This window comes from Rhinolophus hipposideros (genome assembly GCF_964194185.1).
Source record: "Rhinolophus hipposideros genome assembly, chromosome: 2".
NCBI lineage: Eukaryota > Metazoa > Chordata > Mammalia > Chiroptera > Rhinolophidae > Rhinolophus > Rhinolophus hipposideros.
In genome coordinates this window covers 52378484-52401599 of record NC_138048.1, presented here as the reverse complement: position 1 = coordinate 52401599, position 23116 = coordinate 52378484, and the positions used below count along the sequence as shown (strand labels likewise).

The window sequence follows — 23116 nt, the reverse complement described above, 5'->3', positions numbered from 1 at the left end:
TTGTAGTGGATATATTATACTAATCAGTCTACTAATGTTTATACTTTAAGTTCTCTATTTTAAAGGACAATAAAAGAATATTACATATTGTGAATTTTTAAATGTTTTGAGTTTTTTATGAACTGTTTCTTCAATTAATCTTAGTATCCATAAAACAAACTTGGTATCTATGATGAAAGGAAGAGTAACTCAACCATAATCACTCTTACTTTTAACTCTGTTCTTAAACTATACAAACTCACAGACAAGTTATTTGCTCTTGCTGTAAGACTGGTTTTATGAAAAAATCTGATAGGATCTGAACTAATTGTAAAATAGATTGATTATTGTAAACAGAGAAAAATGTATAAGTGTATAGCCATTTTTGAAAAAATGCTTAAGGTTTTTATTATTAATAGATTTAGCAGTTTTTAACATATGATACAGTTTAAAGTGATCCATCTTCAAAAATCATACTGATTGTATAAAAAATACCTTAAATGTTTGTTACTTCAGATTGCCTTTGTGTCTTATTTTGGCATTTTTAAAATTTATAAATTATAAAATGTGTCAAAGTAAATTGTGTTAATTTTTTAAGGCATAGTTATTATTTTATAGACCCTGCACAAGTTCTATATTTAAGAATATAAGATTAACGGATTTCTTCACAGGGAAAAAGTCAGTCAGTAAATAAAGTATCTAGTATAAATTCTAGGTTTCTTTTTATAAGTATAAAAATCACTATCCTGATTTTTAATTTTTAAAGTTTACACTTAAATTAGACAGTAATGTAAGATTGGTACTATTCGATGCATGAAAATTGTTTTTTAATTGACTAAATGTGATACGAATTTTAAAATAGCATATGAGAAAAATTTTAATTCAGCCAATTCTAATTTATGATATATTTAGAAGATTATTAATTTTTGAAATTTTCATACTGGGCAAAATCTTATACAGATTAACCTCTTAAGATTCTAACCACATTTAGTCAGTTATTTGATACATTACATAGTTAATACTTTATCATCAAGTAACTTTTTTTTTTTAGAATATAAATTTATTTTTATTTTTCTCCCATCAGAATACAGTCGTTTTGAAGCCAAAATACATGATTTACGGGAGCAGATGATGAATAGTAGCATTAGTTCAGGATCAGGTTCTCTTCGAACTAGCCAGAAGCGATCCCTCTATGTCAGGTAAATTTTTTACTTGATTATAGCAATCCTTAATTATTTATGCATGCACATGCTTTCAGGTTTTTCACTATAACTGACTTAGTTTTACTATTGAAAAACATGTTGCAAACCAAGGCAATGTTTTTTTATGATTGATTTCCTGACAGTATGTCGTTCAAGAGGTGGAATATTATTATGATTTGTTAATGAAAGTTATATAAACCATTGTATAATAATAGTATGATAAAGACTAAATATAGACCAGAAAATTTTTAAGTTATTTTACTGAATCAATGTTATAGCTTGATATGTCAATTCATCCAGCAGTCATATTTACCTGTATTCTTTTATAATAAAATATTCTGTTTGATTAACATTTAATTACCATGGCAATTTTCATAATAGCACAGAGAGCATACAAAAATAATAGCTTAAAATGTGAATAGCCTCAGCAAAGAATGCAATTACCAAACCACTCATTCTGCCTCTTCCACTTAATTTCAAATATAGTCCTGTCACTGTTAATAAAATTAATAGCACTTAGAGTCACGTGACTGTGTAATATCTGCCATTACTCAGTCAACCAGTATATTATGACCACACTTCAACCCTCCATTTTTCCTGGACTTAATAATTGTCTCATTTTCATTTGCTTAATTTTCCATGTACTTATTACTGAGTTCCTTTATCTTCCAGTAACCTCTCTAGAGATTTTCACATGGTGAAACATGTGATCTTATCAATGTTTTTTTTCCGTCTTTCTGCTCCAATCTCAACTAGCTTTTCTCTAGACTTGCGATATAGCTCATATGGGACTTGCCTGTTCCCTTTGGCTCTCTGCTGTGTCAGTCTATTCCCTATATTCCACATTTTCTTTTTTCTCAATTTACTTTTATTTGCCAGAGAACATTCTCCAGTAAATTTCTGAGAAAAAAAGGTGTGTGGGAGGCACTTTTTTGAGGCTTAGCATGTCTAAAAATGACTTTATTTTACCTTCTCCTTGTTAAAGAATTGGGAGGTTATGATACCCTATTTTCCAGAAACCCCTTCTTGTTATTTGATTGTTGCTTCTTGTCATCTTTGTATTTTGTGGATATAGTATCTTCTCATGTTTCTTCTGCTTCTTGAATTCTCTGCTTTCTCTGTATTCCTTTTTTTTGCTTTGCTTGTTTTCTTTAGAGTGTGTGTGTGTGTGTGTGTGTGTCTATTTTTAAATGTTTAGTGATCCTTATTTTCTATTCTTACGAATATAGATTGAAGCTAGTGAATTTAACCAGAAGATAATTGACTTTTTCATTGCCTTCTCCTTCCCCATGTCATGCTTTTCTTTGGAGTCATTAAATATCTCTAGAAAATAATCCTTGATCTCTTGGCTGTGGTATGTACCAGGTTACTAGATTTCAGTGTGCAGATTTCTTATTTATTCATCTATTTTTGGTCCAGCACCTTCTACCTCATTCCAGAGTACAGACCTTTTCAAATTCAATTTCTCTAGAAACTAAACTCTGGTCTTCTTTGGGGTTGGTGACAGGAAAAGGAACCTGAAGAATTTAAGGTCTATATACAGTGTTTCCACCAGTTCTTCTGTTTTAAGAGCTGTAGCTTATCTCTGCCTACCTGGATACTGGACACCTCTAATTCATAAGGATATCTAGGGTTTTGTAGAATAAATCTTATTCCAATATCCCTCCTTCAGGCACCCTATTTAGAGCCTCCTCCACTCTGCTAAGTTTAGTTACCATCATCCAAAAACGTGTTAAGCTCTCTTTTCTCCTATTGTCATTTCTCTTTTCCTTCCTTCCTTCCTTTCCTTCCTTCCTTCCTTCCTTTCTTTTTGTCACTTTAGTGAGTTTCAGGATGGAGAGGAAATAGAAACGTAGCCAGTCTGCCAGAAATCTAATGGTTCTTTTTAGTGAATGTATTTTTAATTTCAAAAGTAAAAAACTAACTTAAAGCTACAAAAGGCAACATATAGTATGATACAATTTATAAAGCTCTGAAACAAGTGAAAGCATACATAATTACTTAGTCACATATGTGTGATAAAACCAAACCAACAAAAAATGGGTGAGGGTCAAGGAAATAAGCAGCATATTCAAAATGGTTACCTCCTACTAGCTCTTTACTCTGAATCTGAGGGAATCAGGAGCAAGGGGGAAAAATACATAGGTGAGCATGAGTTGCTGATAAAAATTTTGTGTATAGTCTTACATTGGATAGTAGATTAAAGGTGTTCATCATAGGCTTATGATCAGTAACTTACATAAGTATTCCATGGGTTCCTTTTTTATGAATCAAATATATTAAAAATATATTAAAAGACAAAACTTAAATGTTAACATCACTCATCAGTAATGCAGTTATTTCACTTTTGTAATTCAAAAGATTAATTTGTAATAGTAAAAATGTTACGATGGTAGTATTTTCCCTTTTCTGAATGTCTTTTGGCATTTGTTCTACCTCTTAATGTACTTTATTTTCTATTTTATATTATGTTTATTTGTATCCTCATCATCTTTGTCAACTGTCTTTGCCATATCTAATTCATTACCTTTTTAAATAAATATTTAATAAATGACTATATTGAACTTTTGTATTATTTGAGGTTAGCTTTATTTTTCCAGTAGAAGACACTCTCTTAGAGGTCAGAATTTATTTGTTGAAGTAATGACTTAGCATTTGTATCATTTGTAATCTGTATTTTTCAGCTGTAGTATTCTTTCTTCAGATAAACCCAGTGTATTACATACATTTTAATATACATTTAAGCCTTCCCACTTTTGATTCCAACCTCCTTTCTTCATACCTACTCCCCTGAAAAGACGTGAAAGAACACATTTGAAAACCATTAACTACTTCATTCATTTAACCATCAACTAATCCCACCTCTCTTCAGTTATATTTCAAGAGATACTTTCTTAAAAGTTGGGTAGTGTGAAAAAGAATATGATTTGTATCCTAATTTCTAGTTGCCAAATTAGAACAAAAGAATAAGTAGATTGTATTATAAATGTAATTGCTGGGTTCCTTTTCTGAGAGAGCTTCTTTGGTAATAAAATTTTGATTTGTTTAAATATTGTACGTTAATTAATCAAGTAGTAGAACACAATATTTTACTGTTAACAAATTTTAAAATATTCTTAACATTTGCAGTTACTTATTAAATTAATACAGTATTTTTTCTAAAATATTTGACAGCTTTTAAAGTCATCTGTAGTTAGTTTTCATCATTGTTATTAACTCTGAAAATCCTATTAACTCTAGCTTTGTGAACAAATGGAAAGAATAATTAACTGGCAAAATAATCACAGTCCACAACTAATGAATCAAATCTCTCGGGGAATTTGTTTTCCCAAGTGTGTCTAGTCAAAATAAAGAGAAGGGTATCTCTTAGTATTTACTTTTGTTTATTAATTTAGAGCAACTCTCTAGATTCGTCTTCATTTTAGAATTCAGTATAGGTTACCATTGGATTATACTAAAAGTGTTTTTTAAATTTCCTATACAATATTGACAGAAAGAAAGTAGTATACCTAATAACAATTGCCATAAAAAGTTCATTTTGCTGTTTCTTTTTGTGTCTCTTTGTCTTGTACATAGTACAAAGTTGAGCTTGACATTATTTTGCCTACTATGATATACTGTTTATCCAAATTATAAACGCTGTCAGAATCCTATGTTTATTTAATATTGATAACATTGTTATAACAAATAATTATGGACTTTTTCTTCTTAATCTAGAGCCCTTTTTGATTATGACAAGACTAAAGACAGTGGCCTTCCCAGTCAGGGATTGAACTTCAAGTTTGGAGATATCCTCCACGTTATTAATGCTTCTGATGATGAATGGTGGCAAGCCAGGCAGGTTACACCAGATGGTGAGAGTGAAGAAGTTGGGGTGATTCCCAGTAAACGCAGGTAAATATAAGTGTGTTTCAGTCTTACCACTTGAAAGTTGGGCAACATAAACAAATGCTGTTCCTTTAATTTTATTTTATACTTGGTTTTCCATACCATGTTTTATAACTATTTAATTTTATTGACCTTATTTTGTAACTAATAACATAACTAGAGAGTATGATGCCCCCAAACAGAAATTTCTCCAAAGCTCCTGTTAGTTGCTAAACACAAAATAAGTATACTTTAAGTCACTGTGCCATGTATTTATGCCAGGGGAGGGAGAGAGAATGAAAATTTTCTGTAGTTTTCCCATGTGAGTGGTGATAAAATCTCAGTTTTCAGAGCTTTTGATTGTGTAAATTACCTCCTTTAGACTTAAAAAAAATAAAGCATTGTAAATAAATGCAAAATATTTAGAAATGCCAGGTGATATGCTTCACATCTCTCTTTTCTTAATTTAGAAGTATCAGTGTATTCAGTGTCTTTGCTTTTTGCTTTTAACTATTTATTATAGCGATTCATTAGTGCATACTTACCATCTAGTGGCAAAAGTGGTTAAGTGCAGATTCTTTGAAAATAATAATCCCATTTGCAACAATATGGATGGACCTTGATTATTATGCTAAGGGAAATAAATCAGACAGAAAAAGTCGAGAATCATATGATTTCACTCATGTACGTGGTATATAAAACTGAAAGCAACAAAGGAATAAGACAAGACAAATGAAACAAAAAATCATAGATACAACAGTTTAATGGTTACCAGAGGGTAAGGGGCTAAGGGGAGTGGCAGGTGAGGGTAAACGGGGTCAAATATATGGTGATGGATGGAGAACTGACTCTGAATGGTGAACACACAATGTGATATATAGATGATGTATTACACAATTATACACTTGAAACCTATGTAATTTTACTAACCATTGTCACCCCAATAAATTTAATTTTTTAAAAAAAGAAAGGAATAATCCCAGCTTAGAGAACACCCTGTAAGGTCTATGAAATGCAGTTGAAAGTCTCTGCTTTCATGGGAAAGGAACTAAAACATCAGTTCATAATTCCCCCAAAATCATCTGTTTATGAGATATGATTCACCCAAATCTTTGCCTAAAAGTCCTTTTTTAAGTTTTAAGATAGCCAACAAATATTATTAATGAGACGTTAATGTTTATTATAACTAGTGAATTCACTTTTGGTCAAGCTAATGATGTAATAAACTTTTTTTGTTCTTATTAATGAGTTGCATTTATACTTATTTTGTTAAGTCTTTATAATTGGTGAGTATGCCAAATCATATACCTGTTTCAGATCTCTGCCTATAAACGCGTATATATTTGTATACGTGTTTGTAGAAGTTGAAGAGTAGGAATATTAAAGTATTACAAAGGTTTGTAGTTGTGGTTTTAGAATTTATGACCGTTGACTAGATTCATACATTTAGCTATTTTGGCTAGATCTTATATTTGGTGGCAACTCCTCTTTTAGTAATGCAGCCTTCAGCATAACTTTTTTCCCAGAATATGTTACAGTCTCCTTTACATTGAGAAATGCTTTCTCTGTGCCTTGTTGATTCAGAAACCTCACATCTTAAATATCAAGGTCAGAGTTCCCAATAATTGTCTTATCTCTTGGAGCTTCATGTCTTGCAAAGACTTTACGTGTGCATGCAACAAATGAGAAATGCAGCTGATCTTAGAAAGAGATATTTTTCATTTTGTATAAAAATTCTATAAAGTTAGTTTTTAAAGCCAGAAGTTGTGTAAGAGATATGTCTTGAGATCTCTACAAATCCCCACATTCGTGAATAACATTTTAGAATATAATTTTTTTCTCCCATAAAATATAGTATGAAACCACAACTAATTACGCTATTTTACTCTTGAATAGATTCAAAACTTGTATTTTCTTAAATGAAACTATCTCTTTCTTAGACCTCTTTACTTCTAATAGCACAATTGTAGTTGCTACAATTCTTACTTTCTTTCAGGAACAATATTTACAAATAAACACAATTTAAGTAACTCAACTGTTGAATGAACAAGATAATGATTAGAAAACAAAGCCATTTTGAGTTGTAAATATTCACTCACTAAATGTTGGTTTTGCAATGCCCTCAATAAGTTCTGGGCAAAATTGCTCTGGAATAGTAAAAAGCTTGAGGTCTAAATCTATGACTGCTAAAGTTCTCTCACTATCTTATAGTAAAACTATAAGATATAGTTTTATATATTGCTACATAATAAAAAATAAATAAAATGTGTTTATTCACAGGCTTTTTTGGTAGGTTTTTCTAACATAATTGCTATGTTGAAATTGAAGATTTATAAAAGCTTAATTTACATGAAATTTTGCAAGGTGCATACTGGTGTGACAATCTACCTGAAACATTTGCTGTAGTTTGGTTTGATTTTGAATAGATAACACTTTAACAAGGTTCAAAATTCAAAAGATCTAAAAGTTACACAAACTCCCTCTTAACCCTATTCCCCAGGCAACCATCTCAGCTTAATAGAGAATGAAAAGTACCAATTATAGGTAACTAAAGTTACCTATCCTTCCAAAGATACTTTAAAACACTTTACTTTGTACACTATAATTGGTTACTTTATGTTTTTACACAAATATCTCATTGGAGTTCAGCTTAATTTTTTTATTTCCCACCTTTTTATTTTTAAATTTTTCATAGCTACAGAAAAATAAGAGAAATGCAAGAATAGTACAAGGAACACCCACGTATCCTTCACCTACTTTCACCAGCTGTTGACGTTTTTGCCCCATTTGCTTTCTTCCTTTCATGCTTAATTTTTAGATATGTGTTGCATGCTAAGCTAATATTTAAACAAAACAAACAGAAAACCTAGAAAATGACTAAACTCAGAAGTGATACCTTATAATAATATCTGTATAATTATGGAACTGAGTATATATATAAGTACACATGTATTGTATTTTTGATACTTCACAAATGGTTTTTATTTTCACAGTAAAATGAGCCCTGTATTTCGTTTTTCAGAAATTCTAATTAATTTTGGGATGCAAACCTAGATGGCATCCAAAGGTTCTAGAATGTAAAAATGCCCTGTTAAGGTATCAGTACTGATGATTTGTAGTTAGACACTTAGATACGTTTCATATACCTAAAAAATAATAATTGTGTACTTTGACAGGGTTGAGAAGAAAGAACGAGCCCGATTAAAAACAGTGAAATTCAATTCTAAAACAAGAGATAAAGGGGTGAGTATATGAAATGTTTTATTTCTAGAAATTGATAATTGAGGATAATAGGACTTTTCATAATTCTTGTTTGAGCTATATATTATTAAAATGAGAAGGATTTTGACATAAGAATTATTATCAGCTCTTGCCATGGTGCTTTACAATAGATTGATTAAAGTAACCAATTTATTAAAGCACCCATTTCATAGACCTTTCCAAATTATAAAAACTGTTATTTGATATATTTTTAACAACATACTTTTGGCCGAGATTATTTTTGTAAATGAAATTAATTCAGCCTTCATTCAGATATCCAGTGAGAAACTTTTGTCTCCAGTATTAATCATGATAGCTAACTTGAATCTTCTAAGAAAATAGAGCCCCCCCAAAATTACTAACTAGGTCATAATGTCAGTTTATGGGTTTTTTAAGTGAATTCATGGAAATTTTTGTTCTTTCTCCCCTCTATTCCTAATATAATTTACAAATAGATTTCATATTTTACATGTTTGAATCAATATGAATTTTTATTTTGAGGGAATAAAGAAAGAGCCATCAAGAGGAGGAGTTTGTAGATGATCAAGAAATATATCGAAATTATTTCATATGTGTTTTAGACATGTTTTTGTTTTCATTTACTTTAAGTGCTGCTTAAAATGGAAATCAGTAGATGAAAAACGTCTTACAGCTTTGTCCTATACTATGTGTATAATTACTGCAATGGAATATTTTAGCAAAAATCCTAAAGAAAAAACTGAACACATGTTGTGTTGAAATACTATTCATAGCAATATTTTGTGTTTTGCAGGATTTTTTAATTTAAAGCAGAAGTTTTTTATATATCATATTTCAAATGAATGTAGAATGTTAACTCAACAAATAAATTAACCCTACTCTTCATACATCCCTGATATTACTAAGCACTCAAATTCAAAGCTTTAAAATTTAAAAGATAATAAGATCCTTGATCAAAGAAATTAAATCTGAATAAATTGTATAATGCATTCATTCAATGTTTTTAGAAATGATAAATTTCCTTTAAAATTAACTTGTAGCTTTCAGAAAATACAAAAAATATAAATACAAAATTATCTATTTTGTAATCTGAAGCAGTATTTAAAATGGAAATTTTTCAGAGGAAAAAAATCCCAAGTAAATGCTCAGAATTTTAAATATACACAGTGCTTTTTGTGCTTATTTTATATATGTCTTTTAAAATAATTTAGTAAAATACACTGTCAATGTATTGAAAAAGAGGTTGCATGTTGTAACTTTTCTTTTGTACTGTAAGAAGTTAACTGAATTAACGACATATTTAAATCTTAGTCTTGTTTGTTGACTGTAACCAACTTTATACACAGTCACTGTGTTCTAACACAGCACCAAAAGTATGCATGATACTGAGTGGGGTAAAAATACGCTTGCCATTGATACAGAACTGCATTTCTTTCTATAAATCCATTTCCCATTCTAAGTTCTTCTCTTCCTTTCCTTACATGGTGGTTGATGGTTTATGGACTTTATTTCCACTCCAGACTTATAACATTTCAGTTTCTCTTTAACATTTTTAACATTCATGTAGCTATTTTGAAATACTACATATAGAAACTATATATTCATGTATTTAATAGATGTATCGGGAATTTGTGATATTTTATCAGTTCTTATATTTATTATACTGTTTCTCTTGCAATATAGCATTAATAACAATAAGTAATTAAACAGAATATTTTGGATTGGAAATGTAGAGAAACTAGAGGTAGTATGTTTCTCCAGTTCTCTGTTTTCCCTACACATTTTTGTCTTGTTTGCTTGTGCTATTTTTACTTTTAATAAATTCTTCACCTGGAGGGTGTTAAATGTAATGCAATTAATATATTTCTTTACTAACAAGCATTTCTTTCTGTCCCATATTTATGATATCTCATTCTGACTAACTGCAAAGATACCAAAAATCAAAACATTTTAAATTTCATGTTTCTTTCGGTTGTTTGCTGTGAAAGTGACTCTGACCACTATATATGCAGTAGGAGGGGTAAATAACCTTTTATTTAAAATGTTAATTTTATCAGATATCATAAAAATTAAATTCCAAAGCAATGATTGTCATGAACACAAAGATTTAGTCCTTCCCTAAATTAGATTAACATAAATTTTTCTCTATTGAAACTTAAGTTTTCCTCTTTCTCTTTTCTAACATTTGAATTCAAACAAAGATTTTTATTCAAATAATGCTACTTGACACTTTATAAAATAATTGTAAGCCCAGAGTTTTACACATTATTTTTTACTTATCAGCTTAATTTTCAATTTCTGCTTAGAGGTTTTAGAGCCTTCAAAATTTAAAATTGGAATCAAGACAATCTGCTTGACAACCATGTTTCCCCGAAAATAAGACCTAGCTGGACCATCACCTCTAATGCATCTTTTGGAGCAAAAATTAATATAAGACCTGGTCTTATTTTAATGTAAGACCAGGTATGATATGATATGGTATGGTATGATATGGTATGATATGGTATGATATGGTAAAATATGATACTGGATCTTATATAATGTAACATAACATAATATAACATGATATAATACCGGATTTTATATTAATTTTTGCTCCAAAAGATGCATTAGAACTGATGGTCTAGCTAGGTTTTACTTTTGGGGAAACATGGTATGAACTATAAACTTATTAATCCTGAATTATTAACGTGAAAGGTAAAAATGAAAGTTTAACCTTGTTTTTGTAAAGGTTCTTAACTGAAATAATAGATTCTTTCAAGTAATGAATTTGAGTTAAGAGTCACTTTAATCTACTTCACCTTAATCACCTGGCTTTACATGCTTAGACATAGTCATGCCAAAAACATACTTCCTGGTCCAGTACACTTCAAAATAATGATAGCATCTTATAACAAGGAAACTCAGGAAAAATCAGAACAAAATTTCTATTTTTTAGATTGTTCCTGCCTCAAAAATAATAATAATAAATAATAATAATAATAATTCCTGGTGTCACTGGTCAATAAGGCTGTCTCCTTCAAGACATGGGTGCCTGTGACAGAAATTACAAAGAAGCTCCATCTCTTTAATAGCCTCATGTTTCTTTGTGCTACATGCTTTTAAATCTATGAATGCACAAATGGGACATTCAAAATGGAAAATATTTGTTTCCAACTTCTGTGCAATAAGACAACTTCTGTGCAATAAGACATCAAATCAGCAGTGCAACTCCCTCATAGCAATTGTGTGTAAACTATTCAAATGTTAACTTTCTTTTTGACTCTTATGAGCACCAAATATTTTATTCCCTATTTAGGACCTATGGTTCCAATGGATTGAATCTAGTTTTATTTTATTTATGTATACTTTCAAAAATAGATTGGTAGTGCTTAAAGACAAATGATATGATAGCATTCAAGTTGGCCAGCAGAATTTTAACTCTTCTTTCCTGGTTAGATAGCATTGATAAATCTTTTGCTAGACTTTGTGGTCTTGATGGAGCCCTCTTAGTTTTCTTCCCATTTTTTGATTCATGCCCTAAGCATTTAGCTATTTTTTTCCTCTTCAATAATAAATAGATGATAGATACACAGACAGACAGACAGACATTGTTTTTAAATATTCAGCACTGGCAACTTTTCTCAATTGTTTTGGTGTTCTTTTGTAATAGTGTGTTTTTTTTGTTAGTTTGTTGGAGCCACAAAAGGGAGGTTGGGGGAATGTACTCAAGGGAAAAGAAAATGAAGGTTATTACCTAATGCATAAAAACATATTTGAACAGCTAGAATAAACATTTAAAATAACTTTTGTTATAGAGCATCTAGCTCCTTGGTATCTTCTAGAAAAGTATAGCTTGATATGAAAAGATTATTAGCTTGGTTTGTACTCCAGTCGTAGCTAATCTGATTTAATCTGCCCTTTTTTACCAAATAGCACTTATTCCTATTTTTAGGTATTACTGAATTACACTCTTTAAATTTTTCAATATTTTCCATTGTAAAATGTTGAATTAGAGGAGTTAATACAAAATTAGAAGTTCACTTTATATGTGATGAAAGTAAAATTCATATACAAACTGCACACTGTGGTCACAAGAGTCGGCTTCCACAGAGCTACTAGGCTGGGCCTTTGTACACACAGACAGTAGACATCCTTTGTTTTGCCCCTCCTTCTCTTCTTCAGCAGTCATTCAATGACAAGCGTAAAAAGAACCTCTTTTCCCGAAAATTCCCCTTCTACAAGAACAAGGACCAGAGTGAGCAGGAAACAAGTGATGCTGACCGTAAGTATGTGGATCCAGTGGTGAACAGAAAATAAATGCAGAGGGACCTACTGTCCTGCAGTTGGTTGTTACCATGGAGACAGTTTCAAGAGCTGCAACAGGTTACTGATTTTCTTAACCAGGGACAACTTAACAGGCATAAATTAATTTGTATCCCAATCTTAATTTTTTCTGGCACTGTAGGAATGCTAATTTAAAATGAACAGTATTTTTAAGCTATGTTGTTTAAAATAGAATTATTTGATATAACGGTTCTTATAATAAACAACTTAGTACCCTCTCAAAGAATATTTTAGAGGAAAGCATGAATACCTGGGAAGCTACTTAGTGATTTCTAAGTATAGTACTGCCAGTCTTTGATAAATAGATCTGGCATCATTCCATTTTATCCTATTTCTTCCTTATATGTAGACAATCTGAATTTTGCTTTTAAAATAATAAGAATTAGTCTCAAATTTTGCTGTTCTACCCTAATCAGCTTCTGAGGTATAACTTTCATTCTTTTAGATTACATTTAGCTGCTAGCTTATTTCAAATTTGCAGAAATCTACAAAAATTCTCTGTAAGATATGTATACCTGTAATGGTCTTGGAACTGTCTCTTATTGTAGCACCAATTTTATGCATTACTGACAACTATTTTCTTTGATTATCTTTTTATTGCTTGCTCTCTGGGAACTACTCTCTACAGGAGATCCCTGACGACATGGGATCAAAAGGCCTGAGTAAGTGATCAAAATACTCCCAAGTTGTTTTTTAACCTCCATCTACAGACCTACCTTTTTCAGATACATTTTGAGAATCATGGTAGTAGTGCCCTTCTGGCATGAGGAGGTATATGATTTAGATTGCTTTCAGACTTTTCATGTTAATAATATGCTTGGGATTTTTATTTCTGTAATACACACCTTTTGTTTTTCTAATGCTATGTTTTTCACATCACTTGAAAAACTTTCTACTCATGCTTGCATTTTTCTTTTTATAATTTTTATGGCAACTATTTTTGCTAGGAATTTTTTAAATATGAAGACTTTTTAAGTTTTTAGAAATAGTACTACCTGCCTTCATCATTAGAATGTAGAAAATAATCTTTCTTGCAGTTTTATGTCCCCCTTTTTTTGTTAAAACAAGTTAAAATCACTTTGATTCTTTGTTAGAAAAGCATTAAAAGCTGTAATGTGAGAGTACAAAATATAATAGATCTTAAATATTAGAGAATTGTGGACCTCGAGTTTGAGTAGCAGTTTCTGAGGGAAGGGGGAGAATTATATCTCTTTTTTAAGGAGGTTGTAATTTATGAAAAGAATTACAAGAAATATTATCCTTTGTTTTTTCATTTACCCAAGATGTCTCTAGTTTTGGTTTTTGTTGCATTGTTCTTGTTTAGTTTTCTGGCTAGTACTTGATCTTCATATAAAGCTTAGTGCAGAGTCGGATTTTATTTATATATGTAATATATAATGTTGGAATGAATGAATGAAATAAGTCATTTAAGCAAACAAAATTTTTGATTTGAGTGTTTTCAAATTGATTGTGAAATTTTACCAAATATTATTACTATGCTATTTTAGGTGACTGTGACTCAGAAGTAATGTTTTAGGCTAAAGTTTTCCTCTAGCTAATTCTTTTCCTTTGGATTATTAAGCATTTTGAAAACTTATTTCTTTATAATTCATTGATTATTAATGATATAGCCAATATCTTTTATCTTGCTAAGATACTCATTAATAAACATTAAATTTCACAGTTTTCCCTGATTTGTCCTAACTCTGTATTGGAATTTTAATCTAATCTATAGGTTACTTGACTTTTATTTATTTCAACCTTAACAATTAAAGGTTTCTATTAGATTGAAGGAGGTATGCTTTATATGTAATTATTTTTATTAGACACACTTTATTATTTTTGCATGTGCCTTTTTAGGATTTGGCAAGAGTCACAAATTTACTATCACTAGTGGCACTGTCTTTAAAATCTCTTACCTTTGGGAAGAATTACCAGTGAAAATCTTCAAAACTGGAAAATATATCCACAGATTATTATTGCTATAGAATTTATTTTGTGAATGATAACATATTTTAGAGGTGGTATGGATCAGCAAATGAATCCACAGATTTTTTTAGTTCCCATATTGATATTGTTATGATGGATGATAATTATGCCTTGACCAAATCATTTTTTCATCTCTCATTTTAATTGAGGATTGAGACTTGGGATGAGAACCAAAGAAAAAATTGTAATTGATTACCAGACAATGTCATTTAGAAAAGGATTTAATTTTCTGGACAGTGACTTATTTAATTTTCTGGACAGTGATCCTTTGAGTGCTGGGTATCTGTGTTTCATCTCCCAGGAACTGAAAGGATTTATTCAACTGGTAACTTGATGATCGGATCAAGAAGATTTTATGTGGAAAATATTGAGGGATATAGAAAAATATCAGTTAAGTTCTAAAACTGGGTATGATGGAGGTTATTACATAAAACAGATGACTAGCAGTTGACAAGGTGCCTATTATTATACAATAGAAAATACTGGGAAAGGGTCTGTGCCAAGAACATTATTTGTAGCCTCAATTATCTATATCCACAGTTCAAAATACAGGGAATAAATAAACTAAGCAAAATTCTGTGAGATTTTAACAGAAAATAAATGTGACGTCATATAGGTATTCATCAAGCCTTGTCGGAACAGGTCTAATAAAGGGACTAAGAACAGAAGCATAAATTATTCCAGAGAAACAAACCTGTTGAAGAGATGCGGAATTACACTGAATATCAAGAAAGATGTACATCTGCATGTAATTTCACACAACCTGTGAAAACATAGGGTAGTTAATTGAAGAGCAGAGAAAGAAACAAAAGTGATACCCTAGAATACTTTTCATAGACAGGAATTCAGTGATTCTACAAAGAAAAGAATCAAATTATTGATTTGCCTTATTGACAGAAATTGTCTTTCCAAACCTAATTTTGACTAACAGAACTAGAGTATGATAGAAATCGGGGAGAATGCAACTAAATCATTGTAGCTTGTAAAAAGCTAGTAGAAACCTGTGCAGCTTTTATGCTTTAAGAAAGCAATTTTGAACAAGTTCAGGAGGAGGAAACTGGGTAAGATGCCTTTAACAGAGACTGAAAGAAATATAGTTCAGGAGGGGTCATAACAGGTGCTCAGAAGTGAAATTATGACATACAGTTTCAAACAAGGTTTGTACCTATATTTTGTATGCAGCTCAATTTTTATAGCTTTTTGTCTAATACTTCCAAAAATCCTCAGTTAGGCACACAGGTTTCCCATTACTTATCTCTTTCCTTTCTTCTCATTTTAAAGATTTATTTAAGCAGATTTGTGCAGAACTCTTAGAAATTCAAACCAGACTTATTTTAATTTGTGTCAAGAATAAGTGTAAGAGTAGTAGCATTGCTTGAGATTGATGATGTGTATAGTACGTATGTAGAGAGCTCAAAAAAACATGATGCATTCTCAGGAAAAAGTGTTTGATTAGGAAGGTGAGACTTGGTTAGAGAGATTTGAAATGATTGCGGTCATCAAACATCATAAAGAAAAAAAAACTTGAATATATTTATACCATATATGTCAAAGGGATAATATCCTTACACTATGAATTTCTAACACATCAATAAGAAACAGACTAACTCTCCACTTGAAAACTGGGCAAAAGATATGAGAAGAGTGCTCAAAAGATAAGCAAGTGAAATAAGCATTTACAAATGTTTAATGTTCTTAGTGATCAGTAAACAAAATGATGTTTAACCATCATGTTGGTAGACTTTTCTTTTAAAGGATAAGCCAGTGATGGAGAGGGTTCTGTGGAATGATTACTTTTAACATACTGCTGTTATTGGGAGTATAGATTGGTGTAGCCTTTCTGGAAAAGCATATCTTTGAACCAACTAGTAATTCCTCTTCAACAAATTTATCCTAAGAATGTAACCAGAGATGGGGATAAAAGTTTGTATAGCATGATACTTATTTTAATATTATTTGGAAATTGCAGCCCCTCCCCCCAAAATTGAAATCATCCTAAAATGTCTTGAGAAGTGGTAATGAAGTGTGATTTATCCATACTTTGTAGTATTATATAACCATTGAAAAACATTAAAACATAATGACGTGGGGCCAGCCCGGTGGCTCAGGCGGTTAGAGCTCCATGCTCCTAACTCCGAAGGTTGCTAGTTTGATTCCCACATGGGCCAGTGGACTCCCAACCACAAGGTTGCCAGTTCAATTCCTCGAGTCCCACAAGGGATGGTGGGCTCTGCCCCCGCAACTAAGATTGAACATGGCACCTTGAGCTGAGCTGCCGCTGAGCTCCCGGATGGCTCACTTGGTTGGAGCGCGTCCTCTCAACCATAAAGTTGCCAGTTTGACTCCTGCAAGGGATGGTGGGCTGCGCCCCCTGCAACTAGAAACGGCAACTGGACCTGGAGCTGACCTGCGCCCTCTACAACTAAGACTGAAAGGACAAAAACTTGAAGCTGAACGGCACCCTCCACAACTAAGATTGAAAGGACAACAACTTGACTTGGAAAAAAGTCCTGGAAGTACACACTGTTCCCCAATAAAGTCCTGTTCCCCTTCCCCAATAAAATTAAAAAAAAAAAAAAAACAACAACAACATAATGACGTGAGAAAATGCTCACAATATAAGGGAAAAAAGTAAAATATGAAACTATAACTATATATATAGTCTCAGATTTATAAATAAACATATACTTAGGACTGTTTTGAATATTGTTGCTTAGAACATTCTTGTACATGTCTTTTGATGAGTATATTTTTGTTGGGAAATACCTAGGAAAGGAATTTCTGGGATATATATATTCAGCTTCAGTAGGTACTGCCAAATAATTTTCCAAAGTGCCTGTACCAATTTACCCACCCCCAGTAGTATGAGTTCCAATTGCTACATATCCTTCTCTATGCTTACATATCTGTTTTGGTTTTGTGTTTTCATTTTAGCTATTCTGGGGGGTGGTAGAGGTATCTGTTGTGGTTTTAATTTGCATTTCCCTGATAAGTAAAAACTTGAACATTTTTATATGCGTTTATTAGCTATTTGAACATCTTTAATGAAATGCCTTGAAAAAGATTTATTTTATCAGGAAAAAAAGTATTTTACATTTCTTATAAGCTCCCAAGAAATCATGATGATGCTTTTCCAAGGGCCATACTTTAAGTAGCAAGATTTTATTGTAGAAGAGTTACATAAAGGATACTTGAAAGAACTTGAAGAATTTGATTATGTAATAGCTATTGGTAATCTTAGAGAACTCAAAGATGAGTAGGAAAAATCCCCAGAAAAGATAGAGAAGAGACAGTAACTTTCAGTTTTTATTATATAACATGTTAGACATATTCAGTAGTAGAATAATAGTAAAATAAACTCCACAACTGTTCTTTTACCCAGCTTCTATTATTATTGTCATCTCATAGTTAATATTTCTTCTATCTTCCCACTTACTCTCCCCCTTTTTTCACTCCATTGCAGTAATTAATGTTTCTTTCTTTTATGTATTAAAGATTTCAGAGTGTAGTATTAATCCTAATACAAATTTAAGAACTTTTTTTGGACACTCCTATTTCTGGAAATGATTTTAAGGAAATAGGACAAAAGGCAAAAAACTATATAAATAGAGACGTTCATAATAATTTGTTGATGTTTGTGGAAAACAATTTAAAGCAAACTAAAATGTCTAAATAATAAGTAGTAAAGTGAACCGTAACTTAGCAGTCCAATAGAATATTATATAAGAATTTAGAATGATTCTTGAGATTAATGAGGTAATACAGGAGAATTTTTTAAATACAAACTTTTACAAACCACCATTTTACATGTGCTTGTCATATATTATAATTTTTAATATTTTTGATTTAATATATACATAATCATGATTACGAAAGTTGTGTATTGTCTTTGAAGTTTAGAATAACATGCTTATTTTTTACTGTAACAATTCAAAAACTGTTACTTTATTTGATTTCTTAAGTTTTACCATTCTCCAAAGTTTTCAGTAGTACTGTTGATTTTAAGAGACTGTGAATGGTATGGTACAGCAGATAATTTCTTCTGAAACTTTTTCCTTATCCTTTAAAATCTTTTTTTCCTTTGCCTGACATAAGAAATTCAGATGCTCCTCCCTGGGGAACTTGCGTTTTTTAATTTTTATAAATAAAATTACATTTTTTTTTAAATTCAAGAGAGACATTTATTGAGAGAACACCAGAGATTACATTTACATGGGAAGAGGCCATGGTGTTTACTGTGAACAAGTTATGAAATGGGATCACTTTCAAGGAGGGCCCAGGCAATTTGTAACTGGGTGTATTTGCTTTTGTCTGGCAAAGCAGCCATTGTCAATTTTATCAAAGCAGAGTTGCTCAGAAATACCAATCTATTTCAATATACAATCCCACCTTCTAGAATTCCCTTCCATTTTACTTTTATTGAGGCATCTGAATCTATGCCATCTAAAATACTTTATTTGTATGATCTCAGGAACATGGATTTTCATTTCTTTTCAGGAACAAGAAAAACTGAATTAAAGCAAGATCATTTATTTTTTAAGATATCCCTTTATTAAAATGGGCGTGTTTGCTCAAATATAATGGGTCTTCTTAGTCATTACTGTTTCATAAACTAAATGAAATGGTGCCAACTACATTTTCTCTCTGGGGGTTTTATGTCTACAATTGGACTAATTTAGGATCACTTTGCCCTCTTTGTCATATTCTGCTTGTTATTTGTAATATAGATTTTGTTTATAAACAGTATTGTACAAAAATGAGGCATTGTTCTTAATTACGGGTTTTTCTTTTGCTAATACATATTTATTTATTTGAAAAAAAATTAAGCTTTTCAAAGAATATCAATAATGCTTTTTAAAAACTTGTTGGGTATGTTTGGTTTATATCTCAGCATTTTGTAACGTCACCTTATGTTTATTTTGATAATTTGCTATTTGAAAACTCATCACACTGTGTTTTCTTTATTTTTTCCATTGTCCTGCAATTTCAGAGCATGTAACTTCCAATGCCAGCGATAGTGAAAGTAGTTACCGTAAGTGTTTTAAGTTACTTGTTCTGTTGTAATATCGAGTAACATTTATTCTTTGGGGGATTTTTCTGTTAGTGATGTGTTCTAAAACGGAAAATCATATGCTTAATATTTTAAAATCAGGACGAGCCAAGTAAAATTCTGACTTGAAAAATAAAATATTGTATATACAGAAGTTAATTTCCAAAATTTTAATAAAATACTAAAATTCTTTTTACAAGCAGTGCTATTCGTGAGCACAGTACATATTTACTTATTTTAAAGATATACACATAAGTATCTAGTTAAATAAGGGTGAACTTGTATTTTGCCATTTTCTTTAGTAACTCTATTTTAGCATGAACATTAAAATATTTTTCAGTAATACTAAATTATAATTGGCTTTATTTCCTTTTTTATTCTGTGCCACCAGTTCTGATCTGGGTCCAGTTATTGTTTATCACCAGACTTTGGTGAATGTAAGAAATGATGAAGGAAAAATTTTCAACAGTTGCTCAAACTGTAATACTGATTTCCTTTTTGGTGTCATGTGTTACATTCTCGGTATTATAATTGACCTTTGAGCAACATGGAATTGACCTGTGCAGGTTCACTTACACGTGGGGGTTTTTCAATAAATACTATAAATGTATATTCCTTATGATTTTCTTAATAATATTTTCTTTTCTCCAGCTTAGTTTACTATAAGAATACAGTATATAATACATGTAACATACAAAATGTGTGTTAATTGACTGTTCTATGTTACCAGCAGTAGGCTATTAGTAGTTAAGTTTTGGGGGAGTCAAAAGTTATGTGCAGATATTCAACTGTGCAATGCTCAGCACCCCTAACCCCTAAGTTGTTCAAGAGTCAACTGTATACTATTAAGTGAATTATATGAACATGTCGAGTTTTTTGACAGATTTGGGAATGGGAGGAGGGAAAAGTACATGAATATTATAGTTCTAGCACCTTAAAAATTAAAATTGCTTTTCTAACTTTTTTTTACTGCTGTCTAATATGAAAGTAATCTTGATTACAGATGAGTATGGCTATTCAAAAGGTCCATCCTGTTAATATCAGTCTCTACTATTTCTCATGTTGACATTATATACTTTTAATCCTCATTGATTTGGTTGGTTATTTTTTCTGCACAGTAGTTACTTAATAATTTTTTTTTTTGGTGTGGGAATGTGATTTCTTATATTTTAGCATTTTATTAATTTATAATCAGAGCTCACCATAACAGAGTAGTTGAGAAGTATTCTAAGCTAAAAAGAGGTAATGAAAGTATATACTGTCTCATCATTTGCATGAATTATTAGGTGTGGAATATTCAAACTGCATGTTTTTGCTAATATATAAACCGTGTTTAACATACAGTACTTTAAAAAGCAGCTTATAAATGTATATTTTATATGTTATGGTAAATTTGGAAACAATGAAATATACTTTTAAAGCAGGAAAGAATATGCCAATATATGAATTTAAAAGTTATATAGCTGCATACATATAATATAAACCAATGCCAAATTTAGTGAAAACGTTGTTATAGTATCTTGCTAATCAAGGAGAAAATCTTAAAATACATTATCCAATATTGATTGCTTTCATTGAACCACTTGAATTAAGTCCTTTCTGTTTGTTTTCTACACATTTCTGTGTGTGTGTGTGTGTGTGTGTGTGCGTTAAGAACTCCTGAAATTAACTCTTTTTAATTCTTTTTATTGAGTCGAGATATAATTTGTAAACTTTTTTTATTTAGGATATGCTTAATTTAAGCTCTAAACCTTTAGTCTTAAAGGATTTAATTTAACTTCTAAAATGCTTTTAAGATCAAAACAAAATATATTTTATCTCCTTTATTGTCTATGTGATTCATTTTATTGGAAGGAAAGGATTTAGTTTTATCTAAAGCTATTTTTAACTTTAAATGTTTTTGTAATTGAATAAATGAATTATTAGAATATGTGAGTTTTTCATCAGTGAAACACACAGTAGTTTTACCTGTGCATTAAAGTTTTTTGATTGTAAGGTGGTTGTAATTATAAAAATATATATGTATTCTGTTAAGTATTATAACTGGCCGTTACAAAAAAAAAGCATATTCTTAATAGCAGTAAATTACCTAACATGCACATATGTAGAACTATTCATTAAAGTATTAATCTTTAAAAGTTTTAATAGTTCTTAGATTCTAAATAAAAAAATTAATGGCACATACCTGACATCACAAATGAAGGTTTTAAATAGATCTAATGATAATCTGTAAAGCACAGAATAACAGGAAGGTAGTTATTAAATAAATAACACATTTATATTTTGTTTTTACATTTATCAAACTTACCTTTATGACTTTGTAATTTGCCACCTTTTTTTTACTAAAGCTTGCCAGAAATAATTTATAAAGTACCTTTTTCTGCATCTTTGCTTATTTTTTCAGGAAGCCCTAGTAATTTATATATTATGTATTAAAGAATTAATTAGGATTAGTTGCCTTTATAGATTTTCTAATCTGTATTTTACTTTCTAATAGGTGGTCAAGAAGAATATGTCTTGTCTTATGAACCAGTGAATCAACAAGAAGGTTTGTAAAGCCTGCTGATGTTTTATAATCTTCTAGAAAAACATTTTTTTTTCCCCTCTTCTTCTGCCTCTCCCTACCCCAACTCCGGTTCAAGCCGTTGTTTCTCGGTCTAGTTGTGTAGGACACAGCTCCCTGGCCTAAGCAGGTATTATGAGCCTTGCGCCCACCACCCCTCACGCCCCCCACCCCCGGAGGCAGTCAGTTACCAGTCATCAGTTGGCTGCTCACAGCAGCAGCTCTCGCTGGCTGCTGGCGGTTCACGGCCGCACACAGCAGCTGCACACAGCAGCCCAGGGCGGCTCACAGCGACTGCTGTCCGCTCATGACAGCACACAGCAGCCCAGGGCAGCCCACAGTAGCTTAAGGTAGCTTATGCCGACCTCCAGCTGCTCACAACAGCCCAGCTCCAGGGAGAGCCGTTGTTCACAGTCTTAGCGATAGAGGGTGCAGCTCACTGGCCCATGTGGGAATCAAACCAGCCACCTCGGCATGAGGAGCACAGCGCTCCAACCGTCTGAGCCACCGGGCCGGCCCAGAGAAAAGTATTTCTTAATTTGGGAAATAGGTCTAACTCATACCTCAAAAAAAGTTATAGTTTTACTATGTTATTTAATTATATATAAATGTATATATTTACTATTGTATTTTATGAAACATGGTTTAGCCCACAGTATATTACAATCTAGTCATTTTGAATTGGCGTTTTATTTCCAAGGCAGCTTCTTTCCAGTGTTCATAATAGTATCATTATCCTTCCAATGACTCTTGTTCAAAATCTTGGAATCACTTTGATTTTTCCCTGTTCCTTATCTGTCTTGTCCAATCAGTTTCTAGGCCCTAGTTATTCTTCTGTCATATCTCCCTTGTTTATCACCTTTTCATCTCACCTACCATAGTGTTAATTCCCACTCTCAC

The 23116-nt window shown here is 31.4% G+C and overlaps 1 protein-coding gene across 22 annotated transcripts in view; it reads left to right on the top strand.

Moving 5' to 3' along the window:
- DLG1 (discs large MAGUK scaffold protein 1) overlaps positions 1-23116 on the top strand; it is a 247770-nt gene that overhangs the window by 197262 nt on the left and 27392 nt on the right. For 7 of the 22 annotated variants that reach the window (XM_081073474.1, XM_081073455.1, XM_081073466.1 and 4 more), the window contains 7 exons: positions 1064-1178; positions 4899-5075; positions 8225-8291; positions 12453-12552; positions 19594-19635; positions 20642-20677; positions 22151-22201. In XM_081073474.1, coding sequence (XP_080929600.1) covers positions 1064-1178; positions 4899-5075; positions 8225-8291; positions 12453-12552; positions 19594-19635; positions 20642-20677; positions 22151-22201 — 588 coding nt within the window. Of the gene's footprint in view, positions 1-1063; positions 1179-4898; positions 5076-8224; positions 8292-12452; positions 12553-13242; positions 13277-19593; positions 19636-20641; positions 20678-22150; positions 22202-23116 lie in introns of all 22 variants that reach the window. The other 15 variants (XM_081073458.1, XM_081073473.1, XM_081073469.1 and 12 more) reach the window with 6 other exon arrangements.